Genomic DNA, 24,898 nt, shown 5'->3' on the forward strand with positions numbered 1-24,898 from the left:
TCGTATAGTCAGGGACTAGCATGACGTCACGCGACTGGACCTTAATAAATCTTACACGCTAATGTGGATAGTTCTGAGTGAATGTATATTTGAAATGCCAATGATACACGATCGGGTGGAGCTACTATCTGTCTCGTTTCAACGCATGCTGCCTTCTGGTATCGTCCAGCGAAGGGGGAGAGAGACCCTCGCTCACGTTCGATGGATGGTAGGTATGAGTACGGTGTAAAACACTAATCCTCTATATTTATAGCAACAACTGTACAACTGCCGACCACATCGACGTCCATCGATGGTATCGCCGCGCTCACGGGCTTGACAACAGCTGGAGGGACGAAGCTGTTCAGAACGCTTCTCGCGATCGTGGCCTCCTCATTGATCTTCGCGAAGTAACGTCGCGGATCCCCGAAGGTGTCTAAAGCCAAAAGCGGCGGATGGTATTTCCTGGACACTCCGACAGACCCAGTCGTTTCGTCGAGATTTCAGATGCTGCCTCAAGAAAGTCACCACTTTGTTCAGCTGCTTCTGAGATGAGCTTTGCTTTTAGACGTCTTCAGGTACTCCGGTGCGAGTGTCGTTTACTGGGAGTTGCTACTGATTCTTTATCTAGTCAATGAGGAATGTAGGACGGTACATGAATATCAGCATCGCTAGGTTTCCCAGGAGAGATCGTTCTCAGTTTATAGATCGTCCTCTGAGTAATTAGATCCAGGAGACAATGTCGGGGCACGATTAACGAACCACCGCGAAATTCCTCGCGCGGCACCGGCAGAATAAAAATACAGAGACCCTACAGTCCGTACGAAATCCATTTCTCACTCAATATCACTACCACGAGTCACAACGCTGAAAGGGGATACCGCAAACTCATCTTCGGCCTGAACGTACCCATCACGATAAGTAAAATAAGTCAAATAAATTGGTAAAAAAATTGGATCTTACAAAAACGGCCAAAACGAATCTACTCCGCAGCATCCTCGTGTGGGCTGCAACAAAGGAACGAAAATAGAAACCATAAAAGTAAAAAGACTCGTGCACTATTCCGCCAGTAAATGTAGCCACAAGGAGCTTCACGGAATCACCTAAACAAGTTCGCACGAGGTTACCTCAGCCTCCAAGTTACCACAGGAGCACTGCGGGGCTGAGAGACGACCTAGGGAGGAAGCGACTGTCCTCCGAACAGCACTCAGTTCTCGTTCAAGCACGTGACACTCTCTATATTTACAGGACCCCGCCAGGATGGAGTTAGTTTCGGACGATTAGTAGAGGTTCGCGGTCTTGAGGGGCAGCGGGTCCAGCAGATAGGGTGGTAGCGCCGCGGAGAAGGGCCTGGGACTGCAGGAGCCCCAAGCCACGCCACCACCTCCGTTGCTTCCCCGGTTATGGGGCGAGCTGCCGTCCACTGAGACGTCCGTCGTGTGCTTCACGCTCACGAGATTCGGGTTGGTCAGCGGCTTCACTTCGTTCGAGGAGAGGACGCTATTGGAGGAGTTGCCTGGTGGCGTCGCTGGACTTCTCGGTGAGCGACCCTCGGCCTTCACGTTGCTCGCCACTGGGCTGGACGCCCCGCTGTCCACGCCAATGCCGCTCTGCGATGTGGACTTCTGCTGGGCCAGCCTCTCCTGCTTTCGAAATTTCGCGCGGCGGTTCTGGAACCACACCTGCAACGCAATGGAATGTGGCTTTAGTGCTGGGGTCTGGGGCACAATTCTGGGTGTATACAAGGGTTTGAAACAAATGGAGGATTAATTGTAATTATTGTACGCGAAAAAAAGAACCTCGGGCGTCGGGATTTGAACCCGCGACCCGCGGGTCCTCTGCTTTACTGGGCAGTCGCCTTACCGACTTCCCCAACGCCGACTCGTCGATGTTCAACGATTTTCGTGGAAGTAACGTGGCGCCACCTGTGTGACCATACGCCGAATGCGTACATTATTAACGGGCTTGCGGATTAACCCGAGTCTGACATTTCTTATTAAAAATTAGTGAAAATGAAACTGCAACTTCTTTAAAGATGAATAAAAACATGGTCCAAATTTCAGATGAATGGAATCGTTGGTTCCTTAAAAAAAAAATCCCAAACTTTGCTATGTTTTCAGCTTAAAAATAGAACTCCCCTGAAAAGGAGCGCGATATTTGGGATTTTTTTAAGAGAAGCCCTCAAATGATATTAATTGAAAATTTTAGGCATATATTTGTACATATTTAGGCAACATTTTAAAAGAATTGTAATTAAAAAAAAACGGTACCTAAAACTTTAAACGCGTTTTTCACAAAACGATGTTTTTCGTATTGGTTAGCATGATATCTCAAAAACCAATCACTCGATTTACTTCAAACTTGGCATATATCTGCAGTAGATGTCCCGTTATCGTTGTTACTAAAACTAAATCGTTTTTTGCAAAATTAGACTTTTGCGACTAAAAAAACCAGCGAATTATTTTGCAGAAATCGATGTCTGTTTTAGACGCTGCCATATTTCCTTTAATTTTCAGTATTTCTCATTTAATCTAGTTCAGGGGATAGCCACACTCATACAGATAACAAATTTTTTTAAATTTCCTATTTCAGACAACTACAACGGCTGATTTTATGCTAACCATGCGCTTATGATTTTTGTAAGGCGCTCTATTTGAAGCACTATAACTCCGGATATAACCACTATTTTCGCATACAATTATTTTTTTTCTTATCCTCTAACGATTGACAAATAAAGCCACAAAGCTGGAAGTAAATATCTTTAATGGGTTTGTTTAAAAAAATTCCCCTGTCAAGGTAGGGAGGCCCCTTAAACGGGGCAATAATTAGAGAGCTAGTCATTGGGTTATCAATTATTTAGCACCTCTTCCACCCTCGTGCCTTAATTCACTACGAGTCAAGAAATTCTTCAATTATTTAGACTGCCAAGATGTTTACTATTGAGAGTAACCCTGATCCAGGGTTTTGTCAGCTGCGCGTAACAAATGCCCAGAAAATGGTCCCTCAGACCATAAATAAAGAGGTCCTTGAAGCACCTGATACCTCTGAAATCTCCAGCACTGAAAATTCTCCACACGACCATCCACCCTAAAAAACCAGAACCTCCACAATCTAAACGTTCAGCTGCAACTACCCCCCCCAAAAAGCACGAGAAATCAACGAATCCCCGTGACCCAGGCCAAGGGCCATCATCAAGGGTGTTCCAAAAAATATTTCCATCGACCTTCTCTACGATGTCCAAACACAGACGCCCGCACACGCGCAAAAAGGAGCAGATAGCCCAGAGAACAGGTCCCCTGCTCGTCAGAGCGAAACGGCGGCGGGCAGCGCTCGTAATTGGCTCTAGTTGGCCAAATGAAATATTTAACGAATAAAATAAACGGAAAGCGGCGGTGACCTGCATGTTAAAGTAGCGGATTTATTTGCTTTACCGTTTATCTGACCAGCAAAGCCACCCCCCCTCCCTCCCCACGAGCCCCGTGTTGTCGTCTATCTCCCCCTTTATCCCCCAACCCCTCTCGTCCTCGTCTCTCCCCTCCGCTGGTTCCTCGACGTGTGTGCACGTGGATCCCACCCCCGGATTTTCCAGGGGCGGCTACGTTCAGGCTTCGCAGCGCTGGGCTGAGTGGCAGCGGCTGTGAAAGAGGGGGTAAGGGGTGGACTCGGAGAGCCAGGGGCGCCAGGGACACCATGATGAACGTGATTGCCCTTTCCAGGACGGCAAACACTGCTATTGGATTTTTATCAGTCGCCTCTGCCGTTGCCGAACACTGGGAACGCTGTTGGAGAAATTCGAGCAAACTCCACCGACGCCCGGAATACCTCCACCTGCCTTTTTTTTTCCAGCTCCAAATTAATCGACTGATGATTTTACGGACCAGCCCGTTTAAAGATGTTTGCGCGGGGTTATGCAATTGACGGTCGGTTTTTTTTATTTTGGTGGAGGGTGGTTATTGGTGGGATTGTGGGCCTTTTAATGGGAGGGTGGGAGTGGGGTGCTTGGAGAGGAAGAAGCTGATTTGGAGGTAAGGTTTCAGGTTGAGAGTGTAGTCTGGAGAATGTGAAGAGAGGTGGAAAGTTTTGGAAAGGTGATTTTGTGGGGAGGATGTTTGGGGAGATTCGTGGGACTGAAGTGAAGACTTGCAGAGGTTAAGGGTTCTATTGGCAGGACAGGTTATCCAAATTGGTGATAATGCGCAAAAGTTTTTCATGGAGGGAATTAGCTAGAAATTATTATTATTAGTAAATTACTTTATTGCACTATTATAATTAACGTGAGGATTAATTTGACATTAACTGCTGCTCTACAACCTACCCTAAAGAGACGTTAGGAGATAAGAAAATGAAAGGAAGTAAAGATTAAATAACTACAGAGGAAACAATGAGAGGATGAAAGAACGAACACTGAGTTTAAAGGAAGCTAAAGACGACAGAGAAGGTATATTAGAAGGGATGGAGTTATAATAATAGGAGGATATGCAGGAGAAGGACGTAGTGAATTCGTTGGACTATCAAAATAAATTAGAGGCCTCTACTAAATCATCCAAAAATTACTATATGAAAAGGTACCTTAGACAAAATTTCACAAATCATCAAAAAAGAAAAACCTACAGGCCACACATTTCCTTGTTTCAAAGAGCTTCATACACCTTTGTGACTGTAACTTAACTTGTATTTCAGTCACGTCTTCCACCCATCTGCATTTTTGGGACTTTACTGCAACTTGACGCATTTTACTGTAATTTGTATCACAAACATATCTGCCCATTTGCATCCCTTTCAAACAGACGTTGCTTGTAAATGAATAAATCCCAAATCCCAGTGGTGAGTCACAAAAATGTCTCTGTTATAAAATAGCGATAACATCCCCCTTTCGTCTCCTTAAAACTGGCCTAAGCCTCTTCAAACTTCGATATGGACATTTTCCAGAAACAAATAATTTCCAACAGTTCAACTTTACTTGATCACAAAATTATTCCCACTTGTTTAAAGCCACAAAGGTATCTTCATCACAACAGAAACCCAACCATTCCTCTTTTTATACCTAAAAACTCATCCCAACCCCTTCAAACCTCAATCTGGAAATCTTCCAGAAGCAAACAATTTCCAACAGTTCAACTTTACTTGGTCACAAAATTATTCCCACCTGTTTAAAGCCACAAAGGTATCTTCATCACAACAGAAACCCAACCATCCCTATTTTTCTACCTAAAAACTCATCCCAACCCCTTCAAACCTCAATCTAGAAATCTTCCAGAAGCAAACAATTTCCAACAGTTTGCCTTTACATGGTCACAAAATTATTCCCACTTGTTTAAAGCCACAAAGGTATCTTCACCACAACAGAAACCCAACCATCCCTATTTTCCTACCTAAAAACTCATCCCAACCCCTTCAAACCTCAATCTGAAAATCTTCCAGAAGCAAACAATTTCCAACAGTTCAACTTTACTTGGTCACAAAATTATTCCCAATTGTTTAAAGCCACAAAGGTATCTTCATCACAACAGAAACCCAACCATCCCTCTTTTTCTACCTAAAAACTCATCCCAACCCCTTCAAACCTCAATCTGGAAATCTTCCAGAAGCAAACAATTTCCAACAGTTCAACTTTACTTGGTCACAAAATTATTCCCACCTGTTTAAAGCCACAAAGGTATCTTCATCACAACAGAAACCCAACCATCCCTTTTTTTTACCTAAAAACTCATCCCAACCCCTTCAAACCTCAATCTAGAAATCTTCCAGAAGCAAACAATTTCCAACAGTTCAACTTTACTTGGTCACAAAATTATTCCCACTTGTTTAAAGTCACAAAAGTATCTTCATCACAACAGAAACCCAACCATCCCTATTTTCTACCTAAAAACTCATCCCAACCCCTTCAAACCTCAATCTAGAAATCTTCCAGAAGCAAACAATTTCCATCAGTTCAACTTTACTTGATCACAAAATTATTCCCACCTGTTTAAAGCCACAAAAGTATCTTTACCACAACAGAAACCCAACCATCCCTATTTTCCTACCTAAAAACTCATCCCAACCCCTTCAAACCACAATCTGGAAATCTTCCAGAAGCAAACAATTTCCAACAGTTCAACTTTACATGGTCACAAAATTATTCCCAGTAACTTAAAATTCCCCCGAGCCGCAGATGTTCCTTTATCACAAAAGAAACCCAACGATGTCCCTCCTTTCACCCCAAATCTCATCCAAACTTCTCCAACCTCGTCCAAATGTAGCAAAGTTCCAACAATTCACCTGGACTTGGTCACAAAATTATTCCCAGTCGTTTAAAATTCACCCAAGCCGCGGGGAACTGTCTCCTTCGAAAAAATCCTAGCGAAACTATGGACCTGAGGGACTCGCGGCGCGATGAAACGGGAGGTTAACAAACGTCGTTGCTCGACGGTGGCGTAATAAAATTACGCCGGCCGTGGACCAAAAACTATGTAACGGAAGGCAGAAGCCGCGGTTACGTGCCAGTGACAACACTAATAATTCGTATTTGGCCACGGACCAAACCCCGAGGAGACCGTGGCAGCATGTGTGCCGTTGTTTGCCGAACGGACGACGACGACGGCGTGAATTAGGGTGGACTACGTGCCGGCGTTAATGTTAAATAAATACCCTCGGCCGCCTAAATAAAATGCAACGAGCCACACCGACAGATGTCCACCCCGTTTTGGATAAATATTTAAGCCTCGCCTCATACGCTTCGTTGCCTCCTCGTTCAGCTTCAGCTGCGTCTATTTTCACAAATTCTCCAGCCACTGCAACGAGCGCTCGTTTGCAAGAATTTTCTTGCAGCGAAAATCTTCTGGCCATTTTACCTTTTTCAATAATTATTCCGATAATTTTTATTAGGAATCGTGGAAGATTTTGCGAGTGGGTTTGTACGAGGTGAAATCTTATGTAGGAATGCAATAAAAAATTAAGCTTGTAAAGTGAAGTTGTTGTTCGTTTTCGAAGCTGGAATTTCATTCGCTTTTAACCATCACTTCTTCAGAAAGCTGTGTGGTACATTGAAGCGAGTATTATGTAACGAAGTGGTAGTAAAAGTAATCTAAGGTCTAACGTAAGTTTCCTTGGTAATTAGTGGCAGAGCCTCAGCCCTGATGAAAATGGAAATGAACACTTCCCTACAACGATTTTTATGGAGGAAATACTTTGCACCCTCGGGTACTAATTGTAAGAAACTGGTGCAACGAACTTGGAGCAGAAGATAATTCTCCGTGGGAGAAGACATTCATCCCCCTCGACGCGACGTTAATAAACAATTTAAAAAAAAGGGATGGTACTTAATTCTACCAAGAATAGTTAAATTAAAAAATAATAACAATTCAATATTCCTGCAATTCTTCGAATTGTTCGCTGCTAAGAAAGTATTTACAGGATTTAATCCTGCTAAATTCGCTTCTACAACCCGAGATATTTTTTCACGCGGGTGTTGCTGAATTTGTTGAGTTCGCGCGGGAATATTCTCAACGTTTGTGTAAACATTTCGACAAGCAAACCCCGAGGCTTATGGCAGGGGCATTAGGAATTCTGCCGTGGTAGGAACATCGGGTTCGCGGTGTATTTGCTCGTTCGATTAACCCCACGATTGTGACTCGTCGTGATTTCCTCCTTCTGGGCCGGTTAACCAAGGATTTCGTACAGTTGCTGCTCCACCCTCGAGGCATTCTCACCCGGCGCTACCAGCAGGCGTTTAGCTCCAAAAAAATCCGGGCGTTCTCTCGTCAAAAATCACGAGAAACAAAAAAAGTTTGTCAAACACCCTGTTTAAAAATAATAATAATAATTAGAGTCGCTAGCGCACACTAATATAAGAAGAAGGTGGCGTAAAAAGAAGCATAAAGGACGAGCTTCGGCGACCTAAAAATGTGCCATTTTTAAATCCAACCCTTATATGCGACGTGCTCTGGTAAAAAGGTTAAGGTGCAAAAATAATTGATCGACATTTTCGCGTTTTTTGCAGGCAGAAGTATTCGTGAAATTCGGCTTTCAAAATTATTTATAAAGCGAAAAGGTTCGCAAATATATTCCTTCGCGAAATGCCATGAATTAATTGGTTGCACAAGCTTCGATACTAAAAAATACTGTGGACTATATTTAATTTATTTTTATATATATATATATATACTCTGATAAACTTTAAATAAAATACGTAGAGGAGAGCAGCCAAATATGGAATTTAGTATATGCAATATGGAATTATGTTTTTTTAATGTTAGTTGAATATTGAAAATTCTTCACAACATAACTCTGAGCACGTTTATCTCAAACACCTGTTTTTACTCGATGGCCTTTTTTACCAGAGCACGTCACAAATAAATATCGCGAGAGGCATAAAACAATCGACTCACAAGGGGTTGAGTCTTGGAATCTCCATAGAAATTTGATTTTGTATAATTAATACAGATATTAAAACATTTTCTGGGAAGGAGTTAGTTGGAGTCTCTGGAACTTCATCGACCGTCGCACAGTGGTGCACAATGACATTTTTGTTCAAATCACCCTATAGGTCGTAGTTTTTCAGTAAATTTGACGATTTTTTTTTTAATTCTTTGAAATTAAATTCTCCATCGATCTACCCGGTCGAAATTTTGAATTTCGTTGCTGATTTTTTTATATTTAGCGAAATATACAGCATCTTTAGAAAAACAGTATCTGTGGGCTTTTTTGGCCACTGGTTCGGAATTTAAAGTCAGATTTTCGAAAGTGATAAGGAATTCAATACGTCGAAGGGAAATTTCAGAATTTGGGCCTACCACTGTGCGTCGGATAGGCGCAGTCAGTGGCGGACTGGGTCTGAAAATATTAGTGGCCCACCCACAACTATAAAGCCATCATTTAAATTTTATAAAAAATAACGAATACGTCAGCCTCGCATAATCGGAATCAGAACTATTTTTTCAGGGTAATTTATTATATTCTTAAATATAAAATATTTTCGAAAAATAATTTTATTCAATTTCTTCAACAATTTTAGTAAATTTTCCTTGCATACAGTAATATCATTGAAACTTTTATTATACTCTCAAGCTACTAGCAGACAATTTTTGATACACTCTCGACCGCCATGTTTGTTTCTCGAAATTTGAGAAAGAAAATTGTACATATTATTTGAAGATACTGAAAAATTTTAATCGAAAAAGTGATTTTACCACCTGGAAATATATTTTTCTAAGACGTGGTATTCCTTGACCTGGCCTAGGCCAAGCTAACCCCTTGAGGGGCCCAGGAGAAATGATGTTTTGAAAGACCCCGCTGCGAACTGTTCCCCAGAACATATTAATTCCCGGCTATATCTGTAATTGTTTCGCTACAAGCCACGAGCTAGATGAAATTTTCGTCTCCTCCCAGTGGCACGTTCCTGAAGTGTCCGACATCACTCATGCGAGCGTGGAACAAAAGAGCGCGCAGGGGTGGTCGGGCATGGATCGAGCAATTTAGAAACGGACAGCCTTGGGACGGCCCCTGGAAAATCAACACGAGCTTCTTTTTCCCGCTGGGACACCGACCATGAGAAACGAGAGGTCGATCCGGGCGATCGGAGGGGGATGGAGACACTTCTGACGAAGGGTCTGCTTCCGTGGAGAGGCAGGAAAAACAGGAGGCAGAGGGCGCAGAGAAGAGCCGCGGAGGATACAGCGGGTGGTGGAAAAGAAAAGCAGAAGATATTTCTGAAGAAAAAAAAAAAGAGTGGAAGAATAAGATGTGGTAAGTGGGGAGAGTAAATTGTAGAAAGATTGAAAGAAAATTGGGGGAACTAAAAGGGGACATTTAGGACGTCAGAAAGGTCCTGGTGGATATTGTTGATCTGTGAAGAAAATTGAAAAGGAAAATTGAAAGCGTTGGTAAACAAACGAGGTGATATTTTTCCTGGGTAGATAAAGAGACTGGTGTCAGAAGAAGTTCATCCTGGGATTAACTTTGAAGTGTGTCCACTTTTTATGTGCAACAAATAGGTCTTGACTGTCTCTTCATGCTGGATAAAAATCACATTTACATCTACTGAATTAGAAATTTGTCAAAAAATAATATTTTTTTCATCCTAGAGATTTTTCCCTAGTTTATAGTTATTAAGCAACGTTATTCTTTTTATAAATTAATAGTCAGTTGGCAGGGAGGATTTTTCAGAAACGTGAGCTTTCAGTTTGTACTCGGTTTCGTTTCGGATTTTTATTTAATAAAAAAAAAAGCAGTTGAAGTAATTTCAACTGAAGAATAATTATAAATCGGTGTACAGTCGCCAGATGTATTAGAATCATGAAAATGTGACTTGAGGGTTGTTGCGGATGTCCCTGGAACACACTGTTGCGAGTTCAGAGCATCAGAATATTCGTGACCTTCTATTTTGGATATTTCTTTGTTACTTTCATCCTGAGAAGTTGATTAGGGGATGAAAATTGAAGTATTCTGTACTGATAACCATTAGAAGAGACTTGCGAATCAGGGACATTTATGTAACAAAGTATCATGGATAATATGAATATCCACATTATTTTCAATTCAGGGATCGTTCCACTGTGAAGACGTGAAAAATTATCATTTTTCAGAATTTATGTTTTAGCAAGTGTAATGTTCAGCGTAAATAATATTTAGTCTACTTATTTAAATAATATTTATACACTTATTGACAGTATAAAAAAAAAATCTGTTGTAAATTTTTAACAGTTTTTTTTAAAATATATATCGTACTGATGTGAGCGCCGTGAAAAACAGATGCACTGCTGGTGCAGGTGATTCCGGGAGAACGACGCACGCAAAGCCAAAAATTGAAAGTGTATTGTAGTCATTATGAGTGTGGTTATCATTGAGAGCAGAATTATTTTGGCTGATAAAAAAAATAAGAAAATAAGGCGTGAAAATTTCAGACTGATTGGTCAAATAGTTTTTTTGCAATCACCTGCACTTTAAGTTTTGAAACAGATTAAAAAAATTCTTTAAAATTTTATTGTATAAACTAAGAGTAGCTTAACAAATACCAAAAACATTTATCGAATTATATGTTGTATCTGTGGAGAAAAAAAACTTTAAAAAGTAGCTTAATTTTTGGGCCGAGCACAGTAGAATGACCCCTTCAGGTAAGTAGAATTACACCCCCAGGATCAGCCCAGAGTAACTCACCCTAAACAGTATTTTGAGCCCAGAACATCCAAGTCCCCAAAATCCTCGATCCACTTAAAATGCCACCCGAATCCTCCCCCTCGACAAACTCGCGCGAAACGAAAAGAAAGGATCGCGGAAGACACTTGAGGAGTTCAAAGGCACCGGGCGGGCAGGGGAGAGCTGCTAACGAAGAAAAATATAGCGGCAGAGTGCAGGAAACGGAAAGAAACAAGGCATCCCTGCCCATCGTTGGGCAATAACGTTTTAAACGGGGGCAAGGCGAAGAGAAACGCAGAGGCAGAGAACGTGGGGTCGGCGAGAAGAAGCGGGGTGAGAGGGGGCTGCAGCTCGCACGGCGGGATGAAATGGGGAAAACATTGGCGCTGGTGGGCCGAGGGTGGCTGATACACAAGGGGCCCATGCCAGGAGTGTGCCCTGGTAATTGCGAACTCTATGTAGATCCACTTACGGTGATTAAAAACTGTCCTGCTGGGTATCATCCACGGCGAACACGACGACGCGGCTTGCAAACATCCAGGGGCAGCGGCGCGAACCCCGTTTCCGCGTCTACGCCTCGGGCTTCTTTAACGAATAGTTGGCAAGTGTCGCGACTAATGCGCTATAACTCCACTGTTTCGAGGCGAGGGAATTTTTCGGGCGAGCCTGTGAACGGGTTTAGGGGCCACGGGTGGCTGGACAGTTGCCCGGTTTTGGGGGAAAGTGGATCATACTGTAGGCACGGTAGTTTTGTAGAGGTCCTAGTAGTTGGTTGGATTTTAATCAGATTGAGGTGGGTATTGAATAATAAAATTGAAAGTTGCAAGGTGAGAGAATTTTTAGAGCTCACAAGCCATTGGGTAAGTGCCTATTTTTTTTAGAAATATGCATCATGGTGGGAATAGTAGTTTTGTAGAGGTCCTAGGACTTGGTTGCAGTGTAATCAGATAGAGGGTGATATTAATTGATAAAATTAATAGAATCTGATATACTGCAGGATCTCCAAGTCACTGGGCACTCGCCTATTTTTTTTTTTGGAGAATTGTGAATCACAGTTGCTTTACAGTGATCCTAGTACAGTATTGCATTGTGGTGAGATGGGGGCTGTTATTGAACCCGCGTTTGGTCCATTACAGAATCCACAATTCACTGAATACCTGCTACATTTTAAAGTATGAATTACAGTAAAAACAGTAATTCTATAGCAATCTTCGTAATTTAATTTCGTTGTAATTTCACATAGAAGTAACCAAAATAGGGGTGGAAAGACTCGAAAGAAGTCTACTCAGTCTATCTGAAATTCTCTCATCTATCAAACATGCAGTGACATTAATTTTTACTAACCAACGATGGCAATTAATTCTGAACTCTCGCTCTTGCTACTTCCAACGTCACACAAATGGCTTTAGCCCTTACTCGTGACGACGTTATTTTGCTATTTTCCGAATACACTGTTACAGTGTTAGTTTTAAGTAGTTTCAAATGGTACCTCGCCTTTTGCACTCTACTTCAACTTTTACCTCTACTATATAATTTCCAACTCTACTATTTTTCTCCTTCTTGTCTTCTTCTATGCATTTGTTGTTTTCTTTTACATTCCAGTTACCTTCGCAACGTCTACCGCGCAATAAATAATTAAGCAGCTGCTTCATTTCCATCAAACGTAACGAGCTGAATGATATTCCTCGAACCGAAATAGTGCCAATAATTACGGAAGCTACTATTCTCACGGTACTCCCCGGGAGAGGTGAGCAAACCAGTGATCCACGGACCGGTGGCCCATGTAAAATTCACCTTCGTCAAAGACGAAGGATCCAGCTCGAACGCGCCGAGCCTGTTAAAACATTCATAGCACGTCCAAGAATCTCCTCGATGCGTCGCGTTAAACGAGTTACAAGGAAAACGTATCCGAAAACGTTCCTATCGATATCACGGGCGGGGGGGCCGGAAGTCGGGCCGTATTACCGTCACGCTCGATCACTTCCGTTCCGCCGATAAATAACACGCGAGATTGCCATTTCCGTATTCAATCATCGGCCCGTGGGAGGAGCAACGGAGCTGCGACGCGAAATTCAATCGAATCGTTCAGGGCGGACGTGTAAGCAAAATCGAATTAATACTTAACGGTCTCCTTCGAGGGAAACGATTTTCCTAAGTGAACCCCAGCTGGAATCTATCGAAAGGAACTACACTAACGAAGGATTCGTCGATACCATTAATAGAATTGCAGCCGATGGCCACCGCGACACGAAATTGTCTTCTTCAATTAGCCAAATAAGTTCGAGGGGGTCGGAGGGGGAGGGGGTTGGAAACGCATGGCTCGTCAGCCAAAATCTTGATTAAGAGATGCATCGATCGGTCGCAGCAACGCCATCAGGCCCGGCGAATAAATCGACTGGACAGATCTCATTAACCGTGCAGCCACTTTCGTGTCTGACCACAACCGTGACGATCCACTGTCACTGGCTCTCCGCTCCACTTTGGCGCGGGGCCTGAAGAGGAGAACAATGCGGGATGCTGGGTGGATTAATAGATGGCCAATTTTTAACCGTTTTACGCCGATGCTTCAGCGAGTTTCGTTTCAGAAGAGTTTGCGCTCCGGACCAAGGTGCCGGGGCCGTCGGACCAAGGTGCCGGGGCCGTCGGACCAAGGTGCCGGGACCGTATTTCCGTATTTTCTTGGAAAATGGCGCGATGGAAGGGTGAAACGAATGGCGCTGATAAATCTAGGTTATAGAATGAGGAATAGGGTGATATTTTGATTTTTAGAGTTGTTCTAGTCGATTCTGCTGATAAGGAATACAAATTCAAATACCAGAAATCGAAGGTTGTAATAAAGAATATTCCATTCTACTGTATCCACGATGTTGATTTTATAATTCAGTTCCTGAGAAATTAGACCATATACGCAATAAGAAAAAAAAGTCTAATAAGGGGTTGGGAATTTTTAAAATTCAAAAAAATCTGAAACTTTGCAAAAATGTAGCTCAAGTGATGCTAATAACGCGGCTATTTTTTGATTCGGCAATAAACAGCCCTAAGAGTGAAAACACCCCCTCAAAGAAATTGTAACTTTTCATATTATCTCGAATATCTGCGAAACTGTAAAAGCTATCGAAGAATAGTTGAATTTAAAGTTGTATAGCTTTCGATATCCCACAATATGGTGACACAGAATTCTCGAAAAAAAAATATGGTGGGGATAAATTTTGGAAAAAAATAATGATTTTCACAAATTCTATCGCCACATTATAGGGCATAAAAAACCACACACCTTTGAGCTGAACTTCGTTTCTGATATCTTTTACAGTTTCGTATTTAATATCTATTCGCGATAATCTGAACACTTGCCATTTTTCCAACAGGGTGGTAGCACCCTTAGGACTGTTTTACAGAGAAATAAAAAAATATTTAAATTACTAGCACCACTTCAGCTACATTTCTGCAAAGTTTCAGATTTTTTTAATCCTCGAATTTCCGAGCCACCCTTATAAGGACCAAAAATCGAGATCCCTTTAAATTCCGCAGGAAACTCTAACGTTACTCCGCATCGTCACAGACACCTGCCAAGGAGACCAACACCGACGTGTCAAAATATCAGGGACTACAGCCACTCGAAACCACCAGCAGCCGCGACTCCCAAGTCGCTCCTAATGATTCCGCTATTGAATTAATCCCGTCGACCCAGATCGCTCCACTTCTTTCAATTGGATCGAGGGCCCTCGCGACTACCAGCGACCGATTCCCCGCTTGTTGGTCCACCATAGGAACCACCCTTGCCACCCCCCTCTCCCCAAATGCTAACCCCGAGCGCAACATCCCATCGATGACACCGGGGGTGCAGTCTGTCGCGTGGCGACACGTTCCTCTATCCTGAGTCACATGTCATTCCGTATGAATTACAACTCCATTAACGTTCCAGGCAACCTGCAGGCATGCATAATGCCGGCGGACCGAGTGGATGAGATCCATGGGCCGGGATGTTGATTTATGAGCGAAGACGAAGGACCACTCGCAACTGGCAGCGTCTTTCCCGATCGAAGGGAGGCTACGCGCCAAATTGATTAAGCTTTCAGGTCCCCGAGTCGAGGATCCTCTGCTGCTCCTTCTATTCTTTTTGCAGCAGGATTTTGCTACCCCCGTTTCTTTCTAATTTCCTTAAGTGAGGTGTTTGCGTATTCGTTCCGGGACTCGTTTTTAAGAGAACAGGCGGTTCGATGAGGAAACGTGAGGGAGTCTGGAGGTACGTGAGGGTGCAGCTGAGGATGCTGGGGAAGATTCGAACTGACAAAGGGCTACCCTGCGTCAGAGCCTCGCTGGAAATGGCGGTCGCACCGTGACGCCGCAAACTGCTAGAAAATTGATAGTTACTTCGGGCTTAATTAGCATGCGCGCAAGGGCTCATGGGTTACTGATGAGCTAAGTGTTGGCTTCTTTCGTTTATCGAATATTAAAGTTGCGAAATTTCTGAAAGTAGAAGCAACGATTACAAATTTCCAAACGGGATTCGATAATTATTTTTTAGTCAACAGTTTGTAGTTTTCTTTGCTAATAGGGGAGAATTGGGGTGACATTGTAGCGGAGAGGTAATTGCGCATGGTAATTCCAAACATATTTTTCGGCGCGCCTATCGATGGAATTGCATTTTCTGGGTAATGCAATTTTGGGCGTTTTCGGAATATGTTACTGGGGCATCGGTGATTACTATTATCAGCTATAAAGTTTCCAGGCTAGCTGGCTGTAGTGGCAGGCAATAAGTGTCGAAGGTGGACAGCCTGTTTCGTAATTAGGGAAACACCGATTGCGCGATATTAAAGTTCTGCTCGTCCAATGAATCGCAATTTTCCCTCTCGAAATATTGCACGAGCGTGCCCGGCGCTATTTTGCCAGGAATATTCGAAATGTGATTGCATTCGGTGCTTGTTAAATGCTTATTATTTGTAAAGGTACACATTTCCAGAAAATACTTTTTTTTTCAGTTTTCATAGAGAAGAAATTGAGAATTTTTGTGGCATGAGATATTAAGAAAAGCAGTTTTACTTATTGCTTAAATAAATTTTGCATACTTTCCACTGTTGGAAGAGAAAAATTCTCTTTGAGGAAAACTAAGAATTTTTCATTTTTGAGCGAAGAAGGGTGGGAATTTTCACTATTTTCCTTAAATTCCATTTAAAGCTATGAATTTATTTTACAAATGCTATACAAATTTCCGAGTTTCCAAAGGAATAAAAAATTATCACCAGTCGAAGATGAATATTCTCTATTTCTGAAAACAGAAGTCCTCTGATTTTGATCTAGAGCTTAATCCAAAAAATAATGACAATGATAACTGCACAGCCATTGCCTCCATTGAATTTTGAAGAACAGTGGAAATTTTAAATCCCAGAAAATCAAGAGAGCAAAAATTCGATCACCCAGGAAAAATTATAATCTTCCATTTTATCAATCTGAGTAAAACCTTTCCCCCGTAATTTCTAGCACCATAAAAAATAGACTCCCCATTTTGGCAGTTGCTACCTACAGCCACAATTGACACGAATTTCTCCAATTTACTATTCCCCACCCAGAATTGCCTAAGGTCCGATGCGAATCATTGATCACAGCCACCTTGGCGAGGCATTCTCACTATCAACGTGCAACTGCTGGTGCAGGTCCCTGTCAGCTCGAGAGCCCCGATAAATTTAATCTTGGCCCGTCTATAGCGTACTACACCGTCGCACCGGCTGCCATTTTAACGGGGGGGATTAATATAACGCCAGTGATTGGCAATCACGATTATTATTATACGAGATCGCGATTAAGAAAGACGCGGTTAGTTTCCTGACACGTTCCTTGTCTATCGAAGCCGCATATTTTTGGACCCACACCAGACATTCCCTTGAAATGTGCATTGCCAGAGGGACGCTTCTATTCATGATGCATGCATAACGTAGGAGGAAGAAATAGGAAGCTGCGTGGAAGGACAGACGGAAGTCATTCACCTTGAATTCGCCGGGCTTCAGCAATGTGACGTCTGGAAGGGTTCTCTTCTTTCTTGGATGACTGCGGAGAATATTGGGCAATGGTGTGGAGGATTAAGGTGGTTAGGAGGGCAGTGTAAAAAGGAAATTGATTGATAGCGAGAGGGTTGACGAAGGGCTTCAGGAGTGGACGTTGGGTTCATTTATCTGGAGAAGTGTGGAAAGAGAAGTCAAGGAAATCTTATTTAGAAGAAGATAAGGTGAGGGTGAGGAAGATTAAAAATTGGTTGAAGTTTATGAGGGAAGAAAGGTGACTGGTGAGTGGTAAGAAAAAGAAGTCAAGAAAATTGTTTGGAAGAAAACGAAGTCAAGGAAATTATGTGGAAGAAAATGAAGCGAGGAAAATTATGTGGAAGAAAATGAAGTGGCGAAAATTATCTGGAAGAAAATGAAGTGAAGAAAAGTATGTGGAAGAAAATGAACTCAAGAAAATTATGTGGAAGAAAATGAAGTGGCGAAAATTATCTGGAAGAAAATGAAGTGAAGAAAAGTGTGTGGAAGAAAATGAAGTCGAGAAAATTATGTGGAAGAAAATGAACTCGAAGAAATTATGTGGAAGAAAATGAAGTGGCGAAAATTATCTGGAAGAAAATGAAGTGAAGAAAATTATCTGGAAGAAAATGAAGTCGAGAAAATTATGTGGAAGAAAATGAACTCAAGAAAATTACGTGGAAGAAAATGAAGTGGCGAAAATTATCTGGAAGAAAATGAAGTGAAGAAAAGTATGTGGAAGAAAATGAAGTCGAGAAAATTATGTGGAAGAAAATGAACTCGAAGAAATTATGTGAAAGAAAATGAAGTGGAGAAAATTATCTGGAAGAAAATGAAGTCGAGAAAATTATGTGGAAGAAAATGAACTCGAGAAATTATCTGGGAGAAAATGAAGTCAAGAAAATTACCCGGAAGAAAAGAATTGTGAATTTTTGTGTGTAAAGAATTGTGAGAAATACAGTGTGATGTTAGAGAAGCTAAAAGAAGTGGAAGAATATACAAAGAGACATAGTACCTACAAGGAAATTCTCCAGTCATTCACCCTGAATTCATGGATTTGAAGAAGGGTGTTTCCTAGGAATCCCTCTCCTCAGTCAAGGCTTCAAAGAACACCGAGTAGCAGCAAAGAATAAGCAAAGAGAAGCCATGAAGACAACTTATCTTCTTCAGAAGGATGAACAAATTCTGAGATAGAAACTGCAAAGAGTATACCAAAGAAGCGAAGAGTTACAAAATCAGAATCAGAAGATGTACCAGACTAGCGAATACAAAGATCAGAAACCTGAATATATAATATAAAACTAAATAAATAAATGTTGATAAATTATAAAATTGAGATATAACAAGAAAACTGAACTTACAAAAAGTCTTCACCGAAGAGATCAAAAGATATTTGAACGAAATACGAATGGAGGGCGAGAAAGCGATATCGGTGGATCAGAATTCATCCCCAAGGGCTGATGACTCGCCTACGAAAATGCGAAATACATTGATTAGATCGTAAATTTCGCTGGTTCAATAGCGACCTGGGCTACAGAAGAGGAACCCCTAAATCTCCTCTGCTCCTGGGCAAGGAGTTCAAGTTAATCCGTCAGAGGCATTAGACGGTGTAATCCATCAACCACGCGACTCGCAGGTAACCGTGAAAACGAAAATGGGGCCCCTAATGCAATTACACAGCGCGCGCTTTCCGCCATCGCCCTTGGTCCCGTCCATTTTACGTGACGCCGGAGGGAGGATATCCTCGAGGTAAAACTGGACGAAAGAAAACGCCTCGCGTCAGCGTTATATCTCACTTAGACCTTTTTCCTGATTTCCAAGTCCGCTTTAATTAGGGAGAAACACTTTCGAGGCGCCACTGTCGCGTTGGACAGAAATTTCGAATCTCCCAATTGTTTTAAAGGGGTGGATATTGGCTTGCAGCTAATTCCCTGAAATATATAATCTGTAATAATAATAATAACCTCGCGTTTATTGCATCACAACGCGATGAGAAGTGTGAAGTAGGGCGGCTGATATTTTTTAAAACAATATCTTACGCTGAACGATAGCTGCAATTTTCCTCAATGACTACCTGTAGATAGGGCGATCCTAGTATGAATCGGTTTCATTAAAATGAAGCATGAATTTTCATTTTATAAGGGGATTCAATAATGGTCAATGGTTAATGAAGAAGGGGGAGCTTGAGTCGATAATTATTGAGTTGCACTACTACAATGGCGCAGTGAAAAATGCTTTTAAGTAATTCAGTACAGGGGGAGTCGTGCATGGCAGTCAGAACTGCTTGATTTTATGAATAGATCATCCTGTTGGCGGTGTATCAAATATAGTGGGAGAAAGTGAATTTTGTACATAGTTACCATTTTTTTCAAATACTGGGTAGTACCTATATTGAATAATACAGTTGGGTAGTAGAATACATGATCCTCTAACTGTCTTAGAGGATAGCTTCCCTTACTTTAAAATTTTCAGTGAAAATTGATAATAATCCCCGGTAGAGGGGGGCTTAGTTCGTGGATTTTGAAAAAATCGAGTTAAAAGTTTTGCTTTTTTTAGACCCCAGAAATATGCACTCGTGGGTGACCACTAAACCTTATTTAAACTACAGTGGCAATTTGACATTTTTACTATTTTTGCTTACCCCTCGGTTTAGTTATTTAACTTGGCGCACAAAATTTTGCAAGACACAGAACTTGAAACTAAATTTTCTCACCAAAATCTGCTGTACTTATATTTCAGGAAATTTCGTGAGCCAAAGCTTACACACTCTCCTTTGCAGTGTAATAGAAAGTTACTCACTTGCACTCTGGCTTCCGTCAAGTCGATCTTCATCGCGATCTCCTCTCTGGTGTAGATATCTGGGTAGTGAGTCTCCTGGAAGGCACGCTCCAATTCTTTAAGCTGAGCGGATGTGAAGGTAGTTCGTATCCGACGTTGTTTCCTCTTCTCTGCCAGGCCGTCGTGCCCAGAATACGCTTTGTACCCTAGTCCGCCTGGAAATTGAAGGAATGGGAGAAATTCTACCTCTACACAGTAAAAGACAAAACTGATACTTAGAAACCAAACTTATTTCAGTGCAACTCTCAAAACAAAACAGAACCCCCTCAAGCAGACACAGAGTTCCCTAACCCATCAAGAGCGAGACACTGCGTCCTCCGCATTTAGATAAAACAGTAGATGGAACACTTGCTGTGCCTTCAATCCTCCTGCCATTTATAGCAGTGGTAGTGCTATTTTCTCAAGAATTTTACTGTAAAACTATGAGCTAAATAGAGAATGTCTCAGAGTCCAAGGGCAAGCAGTGACTGAACCCTCCAGGTTCAGCCTTGGACCTTGCACAACTACTCGCAGATCTGATCTACCATCAATCCTTCAGGCATCAATTACTAATACATGTCTTCCAAATGATTCCCCTCGAACCTCAACCGACCTCAAAGATGTTTCGGTACATACCTCACCTGGAGAGACTAAAGCCTGAGGTTGGAACCCCCGCATTCAGCTTTTGCACCGTAAAATAGGTGATGGGACATTTGGGGTACTTATCCAGAAAGCAACCGACCAACCATGATTCTAGACGAGGACTCCAGAACATCCAGAGCCTAGATCCTCCACCTTCAGCCTCTGACCTACCCAGAGCCCTGCGCTATGTACCTCCAAGCAGATACCCCTAGAAACTGTGTCCACCCAAAAGAGAGCTGAAGCCTCCATGTGCTGCGAGCGAGCGGAAATCCAGGAAGAAAATCTCTGTGGTAGGATTACTTGGTAAGCACAGCGGCAGGGTGTTCCTGGAGGACGCCTCCTCCTCGGAGGCTTATAGATTATAGAATATAGGTGAGGATGGCTGGGATAGCGAGGAACGTAACCATAGCAATGAGTGACTGAGGAGGGAGGAGAAAGAGTGCTGCGGGGATAAAGGGAGGCAGAGGGAAGCAATGGGGCAGTCGAAGTGAGCAAGGCACAGGGAAACGAACGAGTAAATGAGGGGGGTCGACGAAGAAAGAGCGACAAAGGGAGGCAAGAATGCCGGGAGGAAGAGAGGGAAAGGGAGGACGAGACACATCCATTGATTTTCAGTGCCATCTTGTCGTCGTTTCCAAGAGGGAACACCGTGCTGGGTTTCGAGCATGGAGACGACTCGGAGTGCGACGAGCCATCGCAGTAACTTTCCCCTGGGAGGCGAAGGAACCACCCTCCTTTTTTTCCGGGGAAGACGATCTCCTTCGCCCCGCCTGCCCATCCCTCCCCGCGGCCACCCAATTCATTGTCCTCTCATAAATTCCTGCCGTTTTAACGGACGAGCGATGTTTGATCTGCCTGTTTGCGCCCGTCGAACAGGGGGGATTCGTTGAATTAACGCGGTAATCTAACTAGCCTGACCGAGAATAATAATTTGATTCACTGTGTGCGTGTGGATCGCTGTGTGGGTCCACGGTAAAGTCGCTCCAGGTAACAGTTTGGAGAGAGGGTAGAGTAGAATGGGGGTAAAAGTATGAGGAAGTTGGTGGCTGATTGTTTTAGAAGCGATTGTGGCTGATAAATTTAGGATTTGTACCTATGTAGGTTATGGAGCAGGGTGGTGTGACTGAGGATGCACTGAATGATGAATGATGGTCTATTTTGACTTGTGGAATATAGAAAGTGCAGGGGACTGGTGAGGAGGTGGGAAAGATCGGTTGTTAGGTGGAGGTTCTGAATATTTTTGTAAGCGGCAGGCATTTGGGTTCGTCTGATCGAGTGAAGCAATTATGTGATTGCAGGGATATTGTAGGATTGTAGTTTGATGGGACGATGAGAGCAGTAGATTGCCATGCAGGCAGGGGCGTTAATTTTTTAGCCCCTTAGTGATGAGATGGGATAATAATTTATATTGATAAATGAAATATCATATACTGAATGCGGTTCCTTGGATTATGGGTTACAGTGTAATGGGAATTTTTGAGAAATTTCTAGCATTCTTGTGGCTGGAGAATTGTGTGATGTGATTCTTATGATCGGACCTAGATCAAATATAACTTCACTAGTTTTATCGTCAGTAATAATTAAAAACCAAAGATAAATCATATTTCTGGTTTACAAGAGGAACACAGTGAACTGTTGACTACGTACAGGCTACTGAGGCAAGTGCCAAGCAATTGAAAGGACAGCAATCTTGATCTCATCGAGTTTAAAGCCCTTAGGGATAAAAACTGGAACCAAACTGTTAGGGTGCACATTAGCCATGTTTCCCTAACCCTAACCAGGACTCGGCTGAGCCACCACAAGCAATACCAGAAACTGCAATCCCCGTAACATGTAGCTCACGACCCCCCTGCTTCTACGCGAAGAATTTCTCCTGAATGCCAAAAAGCTTATCACAAACCTGAAGACATAACTAATAACCCAGGCCACAAGAAAGTGAGCGATTCTAAAAACAACAAACCTAACAGCCAAAACTAAAGCGAAACCATCAGAACTTAACAACCAGACCACCAGAAAGTTGAAAGAGCACCTAGCATTGCAGCCCACAAGAAAGCAACCAGTCGTCAAAACAGCGGGCCCAATAACCCAACCCAGGAACAACACCCACCATAAAGTCATGCACCCACAATCCTCCTTAAACAAACTGCGGTGACCACTCACTCTGCAAATTGATGGCCGACGGGAAGATAGAAGCCGCGTGTCGGTGGACCTCCTGAGATCTGGCGGCCATTACTGAGCATGGAGTCGCGTGGGCCCCGTGATGCGCGTGGGCATGAGAGTGGGTGGTGTGGTGGGCCCCGAGCGGGGCGGTGCCCCCGGTGCCGGCGGTCCCCGCGTTCCCAGGGTAGCCCGCCGCTCTCGCTGCGGTGTAACGATAGGCGGCCTGGCTCATCTGCGAGCAGGAGCTCAGGTCCCCGTAGCCACATTGCATCTCACTGGCAGCCAGGGCGCAGCTGGAGGCCTCGAAGCCCGCGGCGGCGGCCGCGGCCGCTTGATTCAAGTACGAGTAATCCATGGTTCACTAGGACGCACTGGAAACCGAGGCAAAGCTTTCACCACCTTAATCCTCGCCACGAACGTCAACAGAGGATCGACGTGGGTGATGGGCACGGGTCATCCCGACCGCTCATCGGGATCGCGGTTGGTTCTCCTTCGCTCGACAGAGGCTGGTAGAAGTAGGTCTTCTCTTGGGTCCCAGTGTCTACTTCAGTATCCTCTGTATGCAACAGCGTTGTAGTCCTATGTCGTTAAAGTGGAGCGGTGCCAGGCTCCTCCAAGTTCTTCCATTCACCTGGTCGCGGCTGGAGGAATCCGTGTGCTGATTCGATTAGCGGCGCGGCCGAGGTGACGGGGGAGCAGGAGCGTTGGGAGCGCGCTCGCGCGCTCCTACGGGCCCTTGTCGTTCCTTGAGGCCCCGAGCAGCGCGCCGGTTCTTTCCACGAAACGACGGGTGTAATCGTGCCGGGAGAAGCCGTGCGGCGTCACGTAATTCTATGGTCGCGAGCGAAGAGGCTTGGGAGCGGGCGGCGGCCGCCTCCTCGATAGCGGCTTATGACGCGTAATCGGATCAGCGATATCAAATTATTGCGATTATACCGCGGATAGAAAGAAGTTTTTCGGCCCGCTTAAGAGAGCCCGAGACGACCGACTGGTGGGTCTCCTCAAAATCAAATGATAAGCTTAATTCAATAACCGAGAGAGAAAGAGGGTGCCACGGCGGGGGTGTGGCTTGTGCCCTGTTACGGGGAGACGTGTTTGGTCACTGTCTGCCGCTCTCTCGATCCTGATTCGTTCAGCCGCTCGCCCACCCCCGTGCCCGCCGCGGGGGAACAGCCACCGCCCCCGACAGCCTCCGCGCTCATCCCCGTCCCGTGCGCCACCCCCGCCCGCACAGAACCTCTCCCCAACAGCCATCAGGCCGAATGAACGCTATCATTCGATGATGCCACCCCCCTACAGGTCTCGATTTTACGATCGATTCCGGGGCAGGCCGCGCTGGACACGAGCAACACGCTTCCAGCAGCCTCGAGCTACCCTCCGGTGTGTTTACGCCTGTGTCCTATGCGACTGTCTTGGTGCAACGAGAGCTTGGTTATCCGGCTCTGATGATGTTAGACGCCATTAACATGATTACCGATACTTGACTGCTGATGCACGGGGTACTCTGGGTCCTGTGAAGAGGTTAGGTGGACGTTGAATCTCGATGATGTCTGAGATTTGATCTTGATGATTTATCTTCCTATATGGTGACATAGATTTTTACTTGATGCCTCTTCTTAGAATTTTACATTGCAGTGTGATGATTGTACTCTTCATTCAGGTATTTGTAAATTTGTCCTGAGGGGTTTCATGTGCGCTGTGTTTAGTAAGGTGCCTTAGTGTGAGAGGTGTTTTGGAGGATTTAGTTGTTGAATGTGGAGGAAGTTACTAAATATTCAATGGGGCCATAAACACTTTGAAGTGTCCTTTCAGTTGTACCAACCTCGTACCGCAGTTATTTTATTAATTAAAATACGAATCCGTGTGGAATTAAACGTTCCTATTATACTGATATAAAATAATATCATTTGGTGTTCGTTGAGCTAAATAAGACAATGTCTTGAACTGCCATCTTTCAGTATTACTGTACACTAAGAGAAAATAAAAACCTTAACCTTAAAAGAATATCACCTTCTCAGCAATTTCCCTAAATAACAGGCTGTATAGATGAATCTTGCCGAACACAGTGCAACTCACATAAAAAAAAGCACTATGATCTAGAACGGGAAGGTTATATTCCCTAGGAATTAACCTATCGCACAAATATTTACCAGCACGGAAATGAAGGATGAAGA

At 43.5% G+C, this 24,898-nt stretch overlaps 1 protein-coding gene across 1 annotated transcript; it reads right to left on the reverse strand.

Annotated features, from left to right (window-relative positions):
• Positions 1-136: 136 nt before the first annotated feature.
• On the reverse strand, positions 137-24,381 carry LOC143376980 (uncharacterized). Its single transcript, XM_076827829.1, has 3 exons — positions 22,725-24,381; positions 19,905-20,098; positions 137-1,661 (listed from the first exon to the last, which is right to left on the reverse strand). Exons 1-3 carry the CDS (start codon positions 23,077-23,079, stop codon positions 1,260-1,262), a joined length of 951 nt encoding a protein of 316 aa, XP_076683944.1. The 5' UTR covers positions 23,080-24,381; the 3' UTR covers positions 137-1,259.
• Between the last annotated feature and the right edge of the window lie 517 nt (positions 24,382-24,898).

The sequence above is a fragment of the Andrena cerasifolii genome, chromosome 15 (genome assembly GCF_050908995.1).
Source record: "Andrena cerasifolii isolate SP2316 chromosome 15, iyAndCera1_principal, whole genome shotgun sequence".
Classification (NCBI taxonomy): Eukaryota; Metazoa; Arthropoda; class Insecta; order Hymenoptera; family Andrenidae; genus Andrena; species Andrena cerasifolii.